Source organism: Myotis myotis, unplaced genomic scaffold (assembly GCF_014108235.1).
Source record: "Myotis myotis isolate mMyoMyo1 unplaced genomic scaffold, mMyoMyo1.p scaffold_m19_p_2, whole genome shotgun sequence".
In the NCBI taxonomy this organism is placed as follows: Eukaryota; Metazoa; Chordata; class Mammalia; order Chiroptera; family Vespertilionidae; genus Myotis; species Myotis myotis.
In genome coordinates this window covers 94,904,185-94,920,462 of record NW_023416324.1, presented here as the reverse complement: position 1 = coordinate 94,920,462, position 16,278 = coordinate 94,904,185, and the positions used below count along the sequence as shown (strand labels likewise).

Genomic DNA, 16,278 nt, shown 5'->3' with positions numbered 1-16,278 from the left:
TTCATATTTTTGGATTCTTTTTTTTTTTTTTGCTCTTCTGGTTGGGTGTTTTTTGCTTCCTTGTACTTCAAATCTTTGACTTGAAGATTCTTGGGATCCTCTAGTCTACTGTTGAATCTCTGTATATTCTTCTTTTTTTTTTTTTTAAAATAATCATTTTAATATTTTGTGGTTTTAAACTAACAACCAAAGCCATGATAGACTGGCATGTGACAATTAGCCAGTGTTATTCCACACAAAGAAAGTTTGGGGGTTTAGTTGGCCTGTACAGCTTTACTGAGGGAAAGAGTTTCTGTGGGGTTTTGTAAATAATGAAAATAGGTGCCAGGCCCCATAATTATGGATCCATAAGGGCCTGGAGACCCTGGGTTGTAAATCAAAGGCCTATTAGAGAACAAACAGCAGAGACAAGAAACTACAACAGCTAGAACCTACTCATACTGAGAAATCCGGCCATCACTCATGCATAGTTGATATTTGTCATGTTTATTCATCATCTGGTTATGCTCAGTGGATTGCGCATCTCGGGGACCCTCCCAGAGCCTGGGACAAAGGGCTGTGGGCATGTGCCTTGCAGGAGGCTTCACTGGAGTTGGGAGGCTGAGGGCTTTCGCTCGTCCCTTCTGCTGATAGGCAAGGAGGAGGGGCTGTGAGCATTGCCACGTCTTGATTCAGGGAGGGCTTTCTCCTTCCTGAACTTCATGGCCTGTTAGTCGTCATCATCGTCGTCCTCTGGGACAAAAATGTCATGCTCCTCAAGTAGAGCGGCAAAGTTCTTGCTAATGAGCATCACGACATAGAGGAAGGGGATCACAATGGAGAACACATGGAGGAGGCCGAAGGACATTTTCACCGGTTTGGGCAAAATGGCGCCGCTGCGAGTAACTATGACTGACCTCGACGGTACCAGGCTCTGACCTGAGCCGCCCCGTCCGGTGGAGATATCTCCATCTTTCGTCAAGCTCGGTCCTCTCCAGAGAGCCCCATATCGGACAGGCGCCAATACCAGCCAGCGAGCCACTCCGGACGCCACCCCAGCACCCGGACCCCAGCACCTGGCCCCCGGCGACGCCCTCACAAAGAACGCAGCCCCAAGCCTCGCGAGGCTTTCGGAGCGGACGAGAGGCCCAGCCTCACAGTCGCGCAGTGCGCCTAGTTCCAGTTGCGGTGGGAGGGAGCGTATATTATTCTTTATTTCAGTCAGTGTATGCTTAATTTCTGACTGGTCCTTTTCCATTTTTTGGCATTCTCACTAAGATACTTGAAGGTATTACTAAGATTCTTGAAGGTCTCACTAAGTTCCTTGGAGGTTTTTAGAAGATTCTTGAGTAACCTTATAACTGTGGTTTTGAACTCTATATCCAGTATTTTGCTTCATTTGTTTCATTCGTCAAATTTTTCTTTGTCTCCACTTTTTGGCTGCTTCCCTGTGTTGATAGAGTGACCTTGTGTGGTGGGTGTCCTATAGGGCCCAGTGGCTCAGCCTCCCCAATCACCTAAGGTGGACACTCTTGGTGCACCCCTTTGTGGGCTGTGTGCACAGTCTTGTAGTTAAGTCTTGATTGCTGTTGGTATCACTGGGAGGAATTGACCTCCAGGCCAATTGGCTGTGCGGACCAGCTGTGTCTACAATGGAAGGACTGCTGTGCAAGTGACACCCTTATGGGGCAGGGCTTGCTTCAGTGCATCTTTGATGCTCACTGAGTCTGCCCCGGAGTGTGTCGCTTATGGATGTGAAGAGTTGTAATCCAGTATGGTCTCACACTGACCACTGGGCACACTGGCTCTTGGATCTCCAAGGAGGTGCGAAGTCAGCCACTACCTGAGGCCACCCAGCATGAGCTACAGAGTGATCCAGAGATTCCTCCTCTTTGTTTGGGGTTTGGAAGTGCCCAGATTAGGCCCAGCTGTGAAGCAAGGCAGGCTGCTGCTGCTGGGCCTTGGGCCTTCTTTTGGAAGCTTTGGGGCTCTCTGATCCAGCTGCAGTTTGACAGGTTTAAGCTGAGAAAGAACAGGCCATTCATATGCAAAAGCCACTGCACACAGCTTGGGTGGGGCTGTAAATTGGGTGGGGTGCAGTCTCAGGGAATCACTAGGGTGGAGCAAACAGCAATGGCTGCCAGTCAGCCCTGCACCGGAGAGGTCCCTGTGTCCCCGTCACTGCATCAGGAGCCCTCTCGAAGAAACAATGATTGCTGCAAGCACCTCTGAGAGAAAGCCGCCCTCGCATTCCGGCCTGATGCCAGACAGTCCAGTTTCTCCCCGTATGAGTATGGGTCCCCAGAGTCTTGCCCAGAACTGGAGTTCAGAACCATCAGGAGCTTGTATCTCCCTCCCGAATGAAAAACAACAACAACAGTGCACCCCGTTGCCATCCTGTTCTGTGTGCGCCTCCGCACCTCCACACCTCCTACCCGTCTCAAAGCACTTTTTTCTTTCCTTCTAGTTGTAGAACTTCCACTCAGCCAGCTTTCCCACGGTTCTGGATGATAGTTGTTTTGTCTTTTAGTTGTAGTTTTGATGTGGTTGTGAGAGGCAGCAAGTACAGGTGTACCTATGCTGCCATCTTGGTTCTCTCTGTGTCTGTGTTTTGACCTCTTGTGTTTCTTAAAAGAACACTTGTCACTGGATTAGAATCCCCCCTGGTAATCCAGGATGATCTCTCTGTCCCCAGATCCTTAACTTAATTACATCTGCAAAGACCCTTTTTCCAAATTCTCTATCCCCAGATCCTTAACTTAATTACATCTGCAAAGACCCTTTTTCCAAATTCTCTGTCCCCAGATCCTTAACTTAATTACATCTGCAAAGACCCTTTTTCCAAATTCTCTGTCCCCAGATCCTTAACTTAATTATATCTGCCAAAGACCCTTTTTCCAAATAAGGTCACATTCACAAATTCTGGGGAAAAGGATGTGGACATATTGTTCTAGAGCTACCGTACAACCCACTATGAGGATCAAAGATAAGAATACTTGAGAAAATATGATAAAACATGAATCAAGCATTGTTATACTAGAGGCTCGGTGCATGGGATTTGTGCACTGGTGGGGGGCATGGCCTGCAGGGATTGGCTGCTATGGGAGCACCACTCATCCCACTCAGCTGAGCGGCTGCTCCCTGGTCCGGCATCCTTCATGGAGCTGGAGCACTCGCCTCTCCAGGGGACCTGGTTGGGGCCAGGCCCAGGTACAATAGCACTGAGAAGAGGCGGAGTAGGTCTCACTCCTGCTGCGGCCACGAACCAGCCCCCCAGTCTCTGGGGTCAGTTCTGTGAGCTTGGAGGCGGCACTGTGTGGCCTATGGGCATCCAGAGGAGGTGGCAGCGAGTAAGAAGGAGGAGTCTCGGGTGAGAAGGCAATGATAGCAGCCCGGGTTCCTGCCCATTGGCCCTGGGTTCGCAGCAGGAGCAGCCACTCATCCCGGTCAGCTGAGCAGCGCTCCCACTGTGGTAGCGCACTAATCACCAGTGGGCAGCTCCTGCGTTGAGCATCTGCCCACTGGTGGTCAGTGTGCATCATAGTGACTGGTCAGCTGGTCATTCTGGTCGTTCCACCGTTCAGTCGCTGGGCTTTTATTATATACGATCATCTTAAGGATATTGTATCCTTTATGAGCACAATAGGCAAATACAGTCTCCAATTGTAAAAGATAATTTAAGGTGGATAAAATAAGATTCCTCTCTATTTAAACTCTGCAATTTTGACTCAGATAACAAAAATAGCTCTCTGGATTGCAGGGAGGAGGAGGAAGGTGGAGGTAGAAAATGGTATAGGGTGGATAAAATAGTGATGAAAAATAAATAAAAGATTATGTCCCTGAAAGAAAAAAATGCATATATAAAATAAAAAGGTAAAAACAAACAAAAAACAATCTCTGGGGGGGTCTTTTTTTTTAATCCTCACCCTAGAATATGTTTTATTTCTTATTTTATTGGTCTTAGAGAAAGAGGAAGGAAGAGGGAGAGAGAGAGAAACATTGATGTGAGAAACACTGATTGGTTGCCTCCCAATATTCTCAGTAACTTACTTAGGTCCATCTAATTGTTTCTCAGTAGTCTAATATTTAAGGTAGCTATTTAATACTTTATTTTAATAACTATTTTTTATATCTGAAATTCTTTCTTTTTCAAATCTGCCTAGACATTTTTACATCTTGTTGTTGCTTGTTTATTATGATGTATCATTTTTTAAATTTAAACATGTCTTACTAATTTTATATTCTGAATTTGACAATTCCAATACTTAAAGTTCTTGAGGGACTAATTTTTTCTTATGCTGCTGACTTTGATGCTTGTTCCCTATGCACCTAAGAGTTCATGTTTACTAATCTGAATCTGCTGGAGACCAGAGGACAGCTCTGAGAGTGCTTTACTCCTGAAAGGGTCTGCATTGGTAATGATGACAGCCAGGAGACACTAACCTCGGTGACATTTCACCCCTCCCACAGTTTCCAGGTGAATACAGTTATGTTCTTCTATGCCATTTCTGTCTATGGCCAAACTTAAGCCTTCTAATTAAAGGGATAGAAAGATGAAGACAGATTTAGAAAAATAAATGTTTTCCTCTACACATCTGGATATAATGTGAACAACTATGATACACTTCACATATTTATTTTCATTTTCATGTTTAACATGTTTTCTTTTCTATGCAGTATATCTGTATAATGAATATCCTATCCAATAAAAGAGTAATATGCAAATTAACTATCACTCCCTCACTCTGTCACTCCATCACAAAGATGGCGGTGACCATGGAGCTGGAGTGAGCAGGAGGCTTGGGTTGCCCCCAGCGATGGAGGAAACCAAGCTTCCCACCTGCCCTGGCCAGCTCTGGGCTCTGCTCAAGGCTACAAAGTTTCAATTACAGAAGTTAAATAAATCCCAGATACCTGCTTCCAGCCCGTGGCCGTGGCCAGCCTGAAAATGGCCATCAGCCCCTCACCCAGGCTGGCCAGGCACCTCAGTAGGGACCCCTACTCTTAAGGGGGTGTGGCCAGCCTGAAAACAGCCCTCAGCCCCTCACCCAGGCTGGTCACACCCCCATGGGGTGAGGGTCCCCACTGGGGAGCTTGACCAGCCTGCAAACAGCCATCAGCCCCTCACCCAGGCTGGCCAGGAACTCCAGTGGGGACCCCCACTCTGAAGGGGTGTGGCCAGCCTGAAAATGTTCCTCAGCCCCTCACCCCGGCTGGCCAGGCACCCCAGTGGGACCCCCACCCTGAACCGGGACACCCTTCAGGGCAAACTAGCCGGCCCCCACCCATGCACCAGGCCTCTATCTTGTATAATAAAAGGGTAATATGCAAATTGACCCTAACAGCAGAACCACTAGGAATGACTGGTCACTATGACACACACTGACCACCAGGGGGGCAGATGCTCAATGCAGGAGCTGCCCCCTGGTGGTCAGTGTGCTGCCACAGGGGGAGCTCTGCTCAGCCACAAGCCAGGCTAATGGCTGCCAGCATAGTGGTGGTGGCAGGAGCCTCTCCCGCCTCCTCAGCAGCGCTAAGGATGTCCAACTGCAGCTTAGGCCTGCTCCCCGCTGGCAAGTGGACATCCCCCGAGGGCTCCCAGGCTGCCAGAGGGATGTCTGACTGCCAGCTTAGGCCCGATCCACAAGGGGTCCTAGACTGCGAGAGGGCACAGGCTGGGCAGAGGGACCTCCCCCCCGCCCCGAGTGCACAAATTTTTGTGCACCGGGCCTCTAGTGTACTTAAAAAAGTGTATTAATAAACTTGAAATTTGTCTCACTGTTTTGCTCACACTATTTCTCTGGCTCAAGTACAATTATTTGTAATAATTTTTTTCACATATGAGGGAAACTATACTCTTCCTTATGAAATTATGGAACACAAGATCACCTTGTCTCTAGTTCTTCCTAGCGCCTCACTACCTATAAGGACAGACGATGAAGTCCTGCTATGAGACCATTCCAGCATCAAAACCCAGGAGGCGGCTCAGATACAAAACCAAAGCCATATTTCTAATTTCCTGGCTTTGTTCTTGTGTCAAATCCTTACATCAATATGTGTGTGTGTGTGTGTGTGTGTGTATGCGCACACACACTCACACACACATATTCCTTGTTATTTAAACTTTCTACTGTAATATCATGAAATATACTAACATAATATTCCCAAAGTCATATTTCTTCTAAACCAAAAACTGAAGGAAAAGGAGAACTGACAAATCTTGTAAAACTCATACTATAAATGATCAGCATTGAACTTGAGGACAGGAATAGTAAGTAGCACACTTATGGAAATTAAAGAATTAGCTCATCCGTTAAATCACAACCTTTACCACAATGCATTATACTTCTGCAGAGTTTTACTGTTAAATACAAAACGCACCACTGGACATCTTATGATGATAAAGTGGAAATAAAGGAAGAAACACTGAGGGAGATAGAGTAGGACAAACTAGGGACAATTCTCCTACTTATCATATTGAACAAAAGGACTTCTTTTTCAAACATATATTTATTTCCTTATGGCCCTATCAGAATCTCTGACATATGACAAATTGTATTGTGTGAATGTGTATACATGGACACACAATTGTGTATGAGAACATACATACAGGTACAATGTATCCCTGTCAGCACCCAAATAGTAGTGAAGTAACCACAATTTATCAAATGAAAATTCTATTCCCTTGCACAGTACTTCATCCAAAAGCTTTTGATTTAAAGGTTTTTTGGAGTTCAAGTACAAAGACAGTTTGGACAATATTCACTGGAAAACAGAAATCATTCCAATTTATCCTGAACCCCACATGAACCTCTGCCTTGGAGTCCTATATTTTCCCCCTGTGGTGATCTCTGGACACCCCACTGAGAACTGCCTGGGCCATGGCTTAGTGTGGACAGGGTGTAGAAAGAATAGACACTGGAAAGGTCACAGCTGACTGAGCAGATGACCAAGATCAGAGAGCTCATACCTCATTTGCTCACCAAGTCCTGCCAAGAGCAACATGCCTTAACTGCAGGTACTCAAAATCCAGCAGGCATGCTGCAAGGAACCCCAGGCTTATAGAGCACCACTCACAATGTGCATTTGTTGGAAGAGCTACCACCTTTTGGCAACTATTCATAAATATGTGTTTTAAAGATAAATGTTCAAACTACTTTGTTATTTGCATCAAATGCTCAATTCCTTTTCCACTGAGAGATCATTCAAATTAATAAATCCTCATTCCAGGGTTTCTCAACTCTGTCATTGTTGACATTTAGGGCTGGATAATTCCCTAATTCCCGGGGAATATCCTGTGCATTGTAGTGTTTAGCAGCATCCCCGGTTTTACCCACTAAATGCTAAGAGCATCCCCCACTCCATCATGACAACCAGACATTGCTAAACTTTACTGGGGAGAAACGCTGCCCTCCTTGAGAACTACTGCCTCAGTCAAACCAATCAGCCCTGACAGAGATAAAACCCCATCAAGTTAAAGCAAATATATAATAAGTGCTAACCTTACCTACAGATGCACTGTGCTATTTTAAGTCTTTTTATTCATTTGATATAGTGATCAAATACCAGGGAACTAACAAACATGAAATATTAAAGTCAGGTTGAAACAAGGTGAGTGTTCCTATTATAATAGTCAAGGGGAATGTATGAGCCTGGCCTCCCCAGGAGGATCCAGGTTGAAAAGCACACATTTAGGAAACATTGATGTATAGATGGTAATTCAAGTCCTGAAACTGGCTGAGACCACCAAGAGAGGGAAGTGAGCAAGAAAACACAAATGCTCTAACAACTAACCCACTGACACTACAACTTTAGAGGTCAAACAGATGAGGAAGCAGAGCAATGAAGACCACAAAGGAGAAAGCGGTGAGGCTGAAGGGACACAAGAGCGGGGAGGAATCCTGAATGTCTGGGACCTGTGTGATGGAGGTTGTTTACCACCACACCCTCAAGTCAGGGAGGAAGACAGAAGAAGATGGAAAAATGACCACTGGTTCTGGCAGCACTGAAGTGATTAGTGACTTTGTTCAGAGCACTTCAGAGAAATGTGAATAAAAAGTCTGATTGGTGAGAGGGTTCAAGAGAGAATGTAGAGAGGAGCCTACACAACTCTTTTCAGAACTTTTGCTACATGGTGAAGAAGAAGAGGTTGAGTGGATTTATTTTAAAACAGGAGAAAAAGCAGCACCTTTGCATGCTAAAGGAAAGACCTAGTGATCAAGAGAAGCTGACCCAGCAGAGGTGAGAACTGCTGGTGTTGCCTCTTTGAGAAAATAATTAGACAGGAGCTAGTGGACACATGGCGGGCTCCATAGACAGCTCATCCATAGGCATAAGAGAGCACAGATGTAGATAAAGAATGCAGATGTTCCATCTAAGAGTCCCCTTCTCCCCTCAAATCTTAAACACTCCATTCCACAACTTATCCTCCAGGTCCATCACGTCCATCCTCACAGCTGCACTACACCAGTCAGCCAAGCACACTAACTCCAAGTCTCTATCATTCCATCTGCAATCCTTAGTCCCTTCCTTTTCATATTATGATCCATCACTTTAGCCATTTGGTTGCTAATGCCCATAAGCCCTTCGCTATCCTTGTTGTTCCATTTTACATACTCTGCAAAATCTCAAATCAACTTTCCTCATGGTCTTTCCTTCTTTGAGGTGGCCTCTGACTATGGAAGGAAAACGACATACCTGTGAAGCTCTCCAACTCCAGCTAAGCTCTTGCTGCCTGGTAACTATTTTATGTGACCTGCCAGTTCCCAGTCAGGTTTCCCTCCTGTACCTCAGGGGATAGAACCTTCACCTCATTCAAGTCTCCTATACCTCAGGTGACATTATTTTTTGGATATCACTGCTTGGTGAATAGGCTCATCATCTATCTAGCTGCCTTTATGTTCCCTATGATTCTTTTCTCGTTCACATCCTCCAGTCAACTCCTCAGGTCCTACTGATTCTACTCAGACATTCCTCCTAAAGTCCCCAATCCAGCCTCTAGCAGACTATGATTGGTGACTGCCCAATTTACAGATTCCCCCAAGGGCATTCTTGTGCTTTTCTTCTTTGCGTGATCCTAATGGCAACAGCCCAGCTCGTCTCTCTGACTACACTGATTTATTCAGGACCATGAGCCTAACCCAAGCTGATCCTAAGATCCACGCTCTCCTCGCTATAGTGACTGGTTTAGGGATGGACACTGGATCAAGGCAGACCTTAGAGCCTTTCCCCAGACCTTTTCCAAACAGAGTTGAGGGAGAAAACCTATTTCCTTCAGAGTAGAGAGATTGAGCTGACAGTGACCCTAGTTCTAGATGTATGGAAAAGAATGGAATGAAAAGATGAAACCAAGACAGGAAGAAAAGTGACAAAGAGAACATTCTGAAGATATCTGAGTTACTGACTCATTGCCCCTGAGGTCAGGCTAGATATATCCCTGCTACTTCCACATGTGGGTAATATCCACCTAATACTCTATCTTTAATTATTCTACTTAAGCCTAATGTAAGCTTGGTCATTTGTAAACCCAGATTCCTCAGATATATAAGCCCAAACTCAGTGGACAACTCCTTCTGGTCCAACCCTTACCTTCTTGTTGGGATCACTGCCATCCCTATCAGATGTTCTTCCAGTCTTGAGTATCTTTTCCCTCCAATCTGTTCTAAACCTTATGGTTCCCAAATGCAAACCTCATCACAACGCTCTTTCTTCAGTGGTAACAATACTTCTGTGTTATCTGTCATCTGCCACCTTCTAGCTTTCCCTCCTGCTTCTTTCACACCTCAGCATTCTCTCCAGCTCCATCCAATGTATGAAGGTCCCTCATCAAGGCTGAGTCCTTTCTTCTTGGTACAGCCTCTCCTCTCTGGAAACATCTGTAATCCACATGTTGCTACCAACTGTTCCACTTCAAGTTTCACCTCAATGAAAGGATTTCCTCAAGACTTCCCCTTACAAAGGGGTAAGCTATCTCTCCTCTATGCTCCTCCATCATCTTTTGCATATGTGTACATGTTTTTATTATATTCCATTGTAATTCTGTTTACTTATCTCAACTGTGAAAATTTTAAAGCCAAGCATTATGTTCTTCATCTCGTTCACCAGTGTCTAGTATAGTGCCTATCATATGATAGAATTTCAATTCACATTTTCTAATAGGGAAAAAAGAAGGTAGGTGTATCCAACAATTTAAAGAGTAAGATATCTTTTCATTGGTAATTTAGTACACAATAAACTTAGTTCTTTCATTCTTTTGCCAGAATACCAGATTCTTAGTAATGATTAAACTCTTAAACTGGTATGTTTTTTTTTTTACAAGCACAAACCCACCAGTAGGCATAATAAGACCATCACAGATATTAGTAAATGACAAAAAGATTATCTGATCATACTTGGCAGTTTGTCTCTCTTCTGACAAATTAGTCAGAATTTCTCCATGGTCTCTGTGTTTGTCAGGACCTCTGTAAACTAGTTTTACCTCTATAGTAAGAGGTGGGGGTGAGGAGAGGAAATGGAAAGAAAAGAAATATAATGCAGAAGGATCAAACTTTCTGACATGAGAAAATATATTCAAATTATATAAGAATGAAAACCACATGGAAATAATAAAGATATAAGTATATCATCTTCTGAAATCAACTCTTTTTAAAAAAATATATTTTATTGATGTTTTACAGAGAGGAAGGGAGAGGGATAGAGAGTTAGAAACAATGATGAGAGGGAAACATTGATCAGCTGCCTCCTGCACACTCCCCACTGGGGTTGTGTCCACAACCAAGGTACATGCCCTTGACCAGAATCTAACCTGGTACCCTTGAGTCCGCAGGTCAATGCTCTATCCACTGAACCAAACCGGTTAGGGCCCAACTCCTTTTTTTATAGAAATTACTAAGAAATATTAAAAAGGACTTATCCCACATCATTCTATATTATGCTTGGGCTCTATTTCAGAATTTATATAGAAAGATTTAGCAGAATGATAACATCTGTACTTCTATTTGCCAGTGCTCACACTTAAACCTCTTAAATTATGTTTCTTCTTTAGCTCCCACTTGACTCAGAAGTGTATCAACATTTGAGAAGTAAAGCAGGGCCACGTCATATAAATTTCTTTGTCATAGTGACTTAACGAAAACAACAATATTGGCTTATTGCCGTCCCAGTGTAAAGATCAAAGGAAGAACATCTTTAAAAGGCCTTTGAGTCATATTCTTCACCTGATAGAAAATGGGAACCCGGCATATGTCTATAAAATGAGGCAACTGTATCTACTTCCCTAAAAATCTTACTTGGCTCTCATAATAAAGTTTTTCTTATTTTCTCCTATTACAGAAAAGTAAATATACACAATATCCTAAAAAGAGAGAGAGAGAGAGAGAGAGAGAGAGAGAGAGAGAGAGAGAGAGAACAAATAATATTTCTTTCACCCAAGGGAAGCAAGTTGCCTCTTCTGTAATAACTGTTGCTAATACTTGACTTTGACTTCAGTTTATGTAACATTTTTCAAGAAGGGTCAGAATCCAAGGGCAAGAACAAATAGAAATAAAGGATGACTTCTAAGTATTGGTTGCCAGTCAGTAAATACCACCTTAATTGTTGATGTGGAATGTATGCATAATGTAAGGAATGGAAAAACACAAGGAAGGTAAAATATGATTTTCTTATTTATTACAGTTTCTCTCCTCTACCACTATCTATACCTTCTTGGGACCCCTTATTGGAGCAGCCCAGGGAACCTGATAAGCACACAGCATGGTAAGAGCCATCTCTGAAGCACACTAGAGCAGGGACAGAGAATGTGTCGGGTATTACAATAGGAAGCAAAGCACAAGCTCATTTTCAGGAAATTTAGGGAATGATTTTTTTAAAAAATATGTTTTTATTGATTTTAGAGAGAGAGGAAGAGAGAAGGATAGAGAGACAGAAACATTGATGAGAGATAAACACATCAATTGGCTGCCTCCTGCATGCCCCCTACTAGGGATGGAGCCTGCAACCTGCGCATGTGCCCTGACTGGGAATCAAACTGGTAACTTCTTTAGACACTCAACCACTGAGCCAAACTGGCTGGACTAGGGAATTATTTTTTAAAAACCATTTGGTCACTATGATGATATGTGTCAACTTGATCAGTCCATGGCGTGCACAGATATTTGGCTAGTGGTTATTTCTGGGTGTGTCTGTGAGGATTGTTTTCAGTGAGTTACAATTTGATTGGATCTGTAGACTGAGCAAAGCACAGTTGCCCTCTCTAAAGTGGGTGGGCCTCATTTAATCCCTTGGAGGTCTGAATAGAACAAAAGGTGGATGAAAGAATTCCTTCTCTCTCTCTGCCTGAGTGTTGAGCTGGGACTGGTCTTCTCCTTCCCTGGGGCTGAGACTTATACCATGAGCTCACCTGGTTCCCTTTAGACTTTAGACTCAGACTAGAACTACACCTGGATATCCAGCTTTCTGACATCAGAGCATGGGACTTCTCAGCCTCCATAGCCATGAGCCAACCCTTATAAAGAATCTCATTTATGTATAAATATCTCCTAAATGATTCTGTTTCTCTGAAAATCCTAATAATTAGTGCTAGGTAAGATGTTTTAAGACATACTGATATTAGACCAAATATGCAAGGAGATAAACTATTGCACAATTTTGTTGTTGTTGTTTAGAAAGTTTCATCTTGAATTTTAGAGTCTGCATATATAGCTCTTAAGGCCCTTATGTGATTTGCATGAAAGCAATGTCTGTGAGCTGCAAAACCCAATATTCTTCAAATCGGTTTATAAGAGCAAATATTGTTGCTATGAACCAAAAGACAGATTTAACAATCATATAAATATATAAACAATATAAAGGGTTCTAAAAAACAAGGGTAGCTATCACTCAGCAGTAGAACTGATATAGCATTCCCAGGACAGTCTCTATAAACTCGAAACCATGAAACATAGTCTCTGAAAGTTAAGAGTGAATTACAATATAGTCAAATGATACCCCAGTTTCTATGTCAACTACATGACAAACTCAGGTGAAAGAATTTGCTTCCATATTTTGCTTCATCATTCATTTTTTCACTAATTAAATTTAGTGAGACTAAAAAGAAAAACCAGGAAAGTAAAGAAGAAACAGTAAAATGTCAAGCAGGAATAAAGGTCCTCAGGAAAAAGCTGAGAGTCGAAAAAGGGGGCTGATGTGACTAGAACAGCTCATTCTGAGAAATACGGTGTGATTGGTGAGAAAGGAGCTGGCATAATATAGAGGATAAACCTAGGGCTTTTGGGTTCCCATCCTGTGCCCTTCATTTACTATGGAAAGTAATTTAATCGCTCTCAATGTCTGTCTCCTCACCTAGAGAATGGATGTAACCATAGTTTTGTAATAGTTTTATTGGGGGGGATTAAAAGAAATGGGTGAAGAACAGAGTACTCTTGCACAAGGCAAGAGCTAAGCAAGTGTTAGCTGCTCTGTCACTTATCGTTATTATCACTAACATGTTAATAGGTTTTCAAAAATGAAGCTATTCTCTATGGAGCCCTTCATACTTCTCAAGAATAATTTGTGCCTCAAGATTCCAGTCTTAGAAGCTTAAGATTTGGCTCAGGAAAAAGGGAATGTGCTAAAACATGATGCTAGTGTCAGAGGCCTTGGGGGTAGTGGCCACAGGGCGTGCTCACTCATCAGCTGGAGGAAAGGGCCTTATAGCAGGGCAGTACCTTGGATGCCAAGTAGGTAAGTCTTCAGAGGAGCCACCCTCAGCAGTCCTGCCTTCAGATCCTGAAGCACATCTCACGGAGAGCATTCAACTCCTAGAATCCCACCCCCAAATCCATTTTGGAAAAGGGATTTCAATTTCTAAAACCATCCATCTTAATTCACAGAGCAGTATTCAGCTGTGTCTACAAGTCCTCCTGTTTATCCTTCAGAGAGGTATACATGTCAGTTTTTTTTTCGTATATGGTATATTAGCTCATTGTAGTGCTGACTATAGAAGCGTAACTTATATTCATTTTTTTATATCTTCCATTGCTCTGCCTTATATTTGCCTCCTATACGAAATCATTCCCTTTGAAGGTTTAGGAAACATTCCCAAAGGTATAGCACTTCAGATTTAATGCCTCTCACAAACTTAAGAGCATAAAGTTCGATGGCTATCTCCAAGAACATATACCAGTAATAAGGTTCTCAACAATATTCATTTTGTCTTTCTTCAATAAAATTCATCAATGCTCTGAGAAACTCCTTCCTCTTCCTTAATAAAAGGTTTTACTTCTTTGTGCAAATTCATTGTTAAGATTTTAAGAGGCACCTGGGCCAGGGCTGAGCTGTTTCCTGTGTACTTAAACACAGCCTTCTTTAATATCTTGTGGGCACTGGGGCTTCCCCTATTTCATTGATAAAACTCTCCTGCATACCCACCTTTCTCACGGCCAGGAAGTGTTTTTTTGTGATCAGATTGTAGTTTCACTTCCTTAATTGTATCCCATTACAGGCTACTTACGCTCATGCACATCCTGCGTCAGTGCCTTTTTAAGAAATCTAAAATTTACTCAACATTTAAGAAGTTTTACTGTAATGATCTGCGATTCTGGCAGTAATGAGCCAGCTTTAACATAAATTTTTGCTCACTCTGGGGATTTGTACTCTACCCATCACTAGGTTCTGTCCAGACCAAGAAAGTCTGTATAATAGTACCTGGAAGTGTTCATTAAACCAGAATAGTATGAAGATGGCAAAGAAACTGTTGAGAGTGATTGAGCCCCAATTCTAACAAGATCCAAGTACAACTCATCAAATGTATTTAGGTAACTCGATGCCCCAGGATCCAGCAGCCTGAAACTATAAAGGAGACCAGAAGCAGCATTGGGGTCCAACTTTGGACTCCTACCTGCTGATTTCCAAGAAAATTTGGAGTTCATGGGAAATGTTAAATATTCTTAAGAACAGTGGTCTCAAATTCTCTCCCTCCTAGCATTAAACTACTTCAGGGAGGAACACAGTCAACAGCATTCTCCATGGAACTCTAATGCCCACAGCAGCTGCTCAGAGCTGCACAGGTCCAGGGGGTCTAAGGGGCAATGCACTTTCCTCAATGAATTGTGTTTCACAAACAAAAGTGGGGGAGATGCCCCTTCCTAACTTAGGGTCTTATTTGTAATGTGATCCTCAAAGGAGTATCTCTGGCATTCCTGGGTCCCTAATCTCACAAATTTCTTTTTTTAAAGAAGTCTATACACCTATACTGTTTTCACTTTGCACCATCTCTCCTTTCTCATACCTGGTTATGTGACTCAACATCAAAAGGTGGCCAATCGTGCTCTTTAGGCTACACTTAGTCTGTACTTGCTGTTAAGTGTGTTTGGGATTCTGGTAAAAATGTCCAATGCCCTCTTACTGCCTACCCTCCTCCCGCAAAAAACAACAACAAACAAACACAAAAAAACCCACAATAATCTTAGCCTATTCTCTTTATTGTGACCCTTACAGGTTGTTCTGCCCCATGGTTTTGCTCCCAGAATTGCGACGTTACATTTTAGTCTAGGCTTACGCACTGGCCAAACCCATTCCTCAAATACTAAGCCATTGTTAGCTGGTTTTATGCATGCCTTTTGTTCCTTCTTGGGCTTCCAGAAAGCTGTCGCCTGTGGGTCTGGAGTGCTGTGGCTCATTTGTGAGCTTCTTTTTCTTTCTTCATAACCAGTATTTTCTTACAAAATAAGGTGTGTGTTTTTTTTCTACAAAGGGTGAGCATAACAGATTAGTATGAGTTTTAAATCTTCCATCTAGAACAGGGATAGGAAACATTCAGCCCTCAGGCCATAGGAGAAACCATTTGGTCCGGCCCTGCCAAGGCAACTGCAGGCAATACTAGAAGTTCAATAAATCTAGGAGCTTTTTTTCATAGCAACATAAATTTTTATTAAGTGAATTATATTAAGCAAATCTCTCTATATAAAAGCCTAAGCGACTGTTATGACCAGATGACCAGCCGGTAGCTATGACAAGCACTGACCACCAGGGGGCATACGCTCAACTCAGGAGCTGCCCCCTGGTGGTCAGTGTGCTCCTGCATCCAACCTCCCCCAGCCAGCCAACCTCCCACAGTCCCTCCCCCTGCCGGGTGGCCAGCCCAATCTGCCCCAATCGCTGGCCAGGTCAAGGGACCCTACCTGTGCACAAATTCGTACACTGGGCCCCTACTGATGTTATAAATATCCAATGACCCTTGGCAGAAAAAAGGTTCCCCACCTCTGATCTAGAACAACTTTTCTGCTCAGAGTTTAGTCTTTAAATTAACTCTGGAAATTAAAT

The 16,278-nt window shown here is 43.1% G+C and overlaps 2 protein-coding genes across 3 annotated transcripts in view; both read right to left on the bottom strand.

Moving 5' to 3' along the window:
- Positions 1-16,278, bottom strand: part of GMDS (GDP-mannose 4,6-dehydratase) — a 694,374-nt gene that overhangs the window by 330,438 nt on the left and 347,658 nt on the right. The gene's annotated exons all lie outside the window — the stretch shown is intronic.
- On the bottom strand, positions 468-12,466 carry LOC118677517 (essential MCU regulator, mitochondrial-like). Its single transcript, XM_036352662.1, has 2 exons — positions 12,377-12,466; positions 468-1,189 (listed from the first exon to the last, which is right to left on the bottom strand). The coding sequence occupies exons 1-2, from the start codon at positions 12,464-12,466 to the stop codon at positions 710-712; spliced, it is 570 nt and encodes a 189-aa protein (XP_036208555.1). The 3' UTR covers positions 468-709.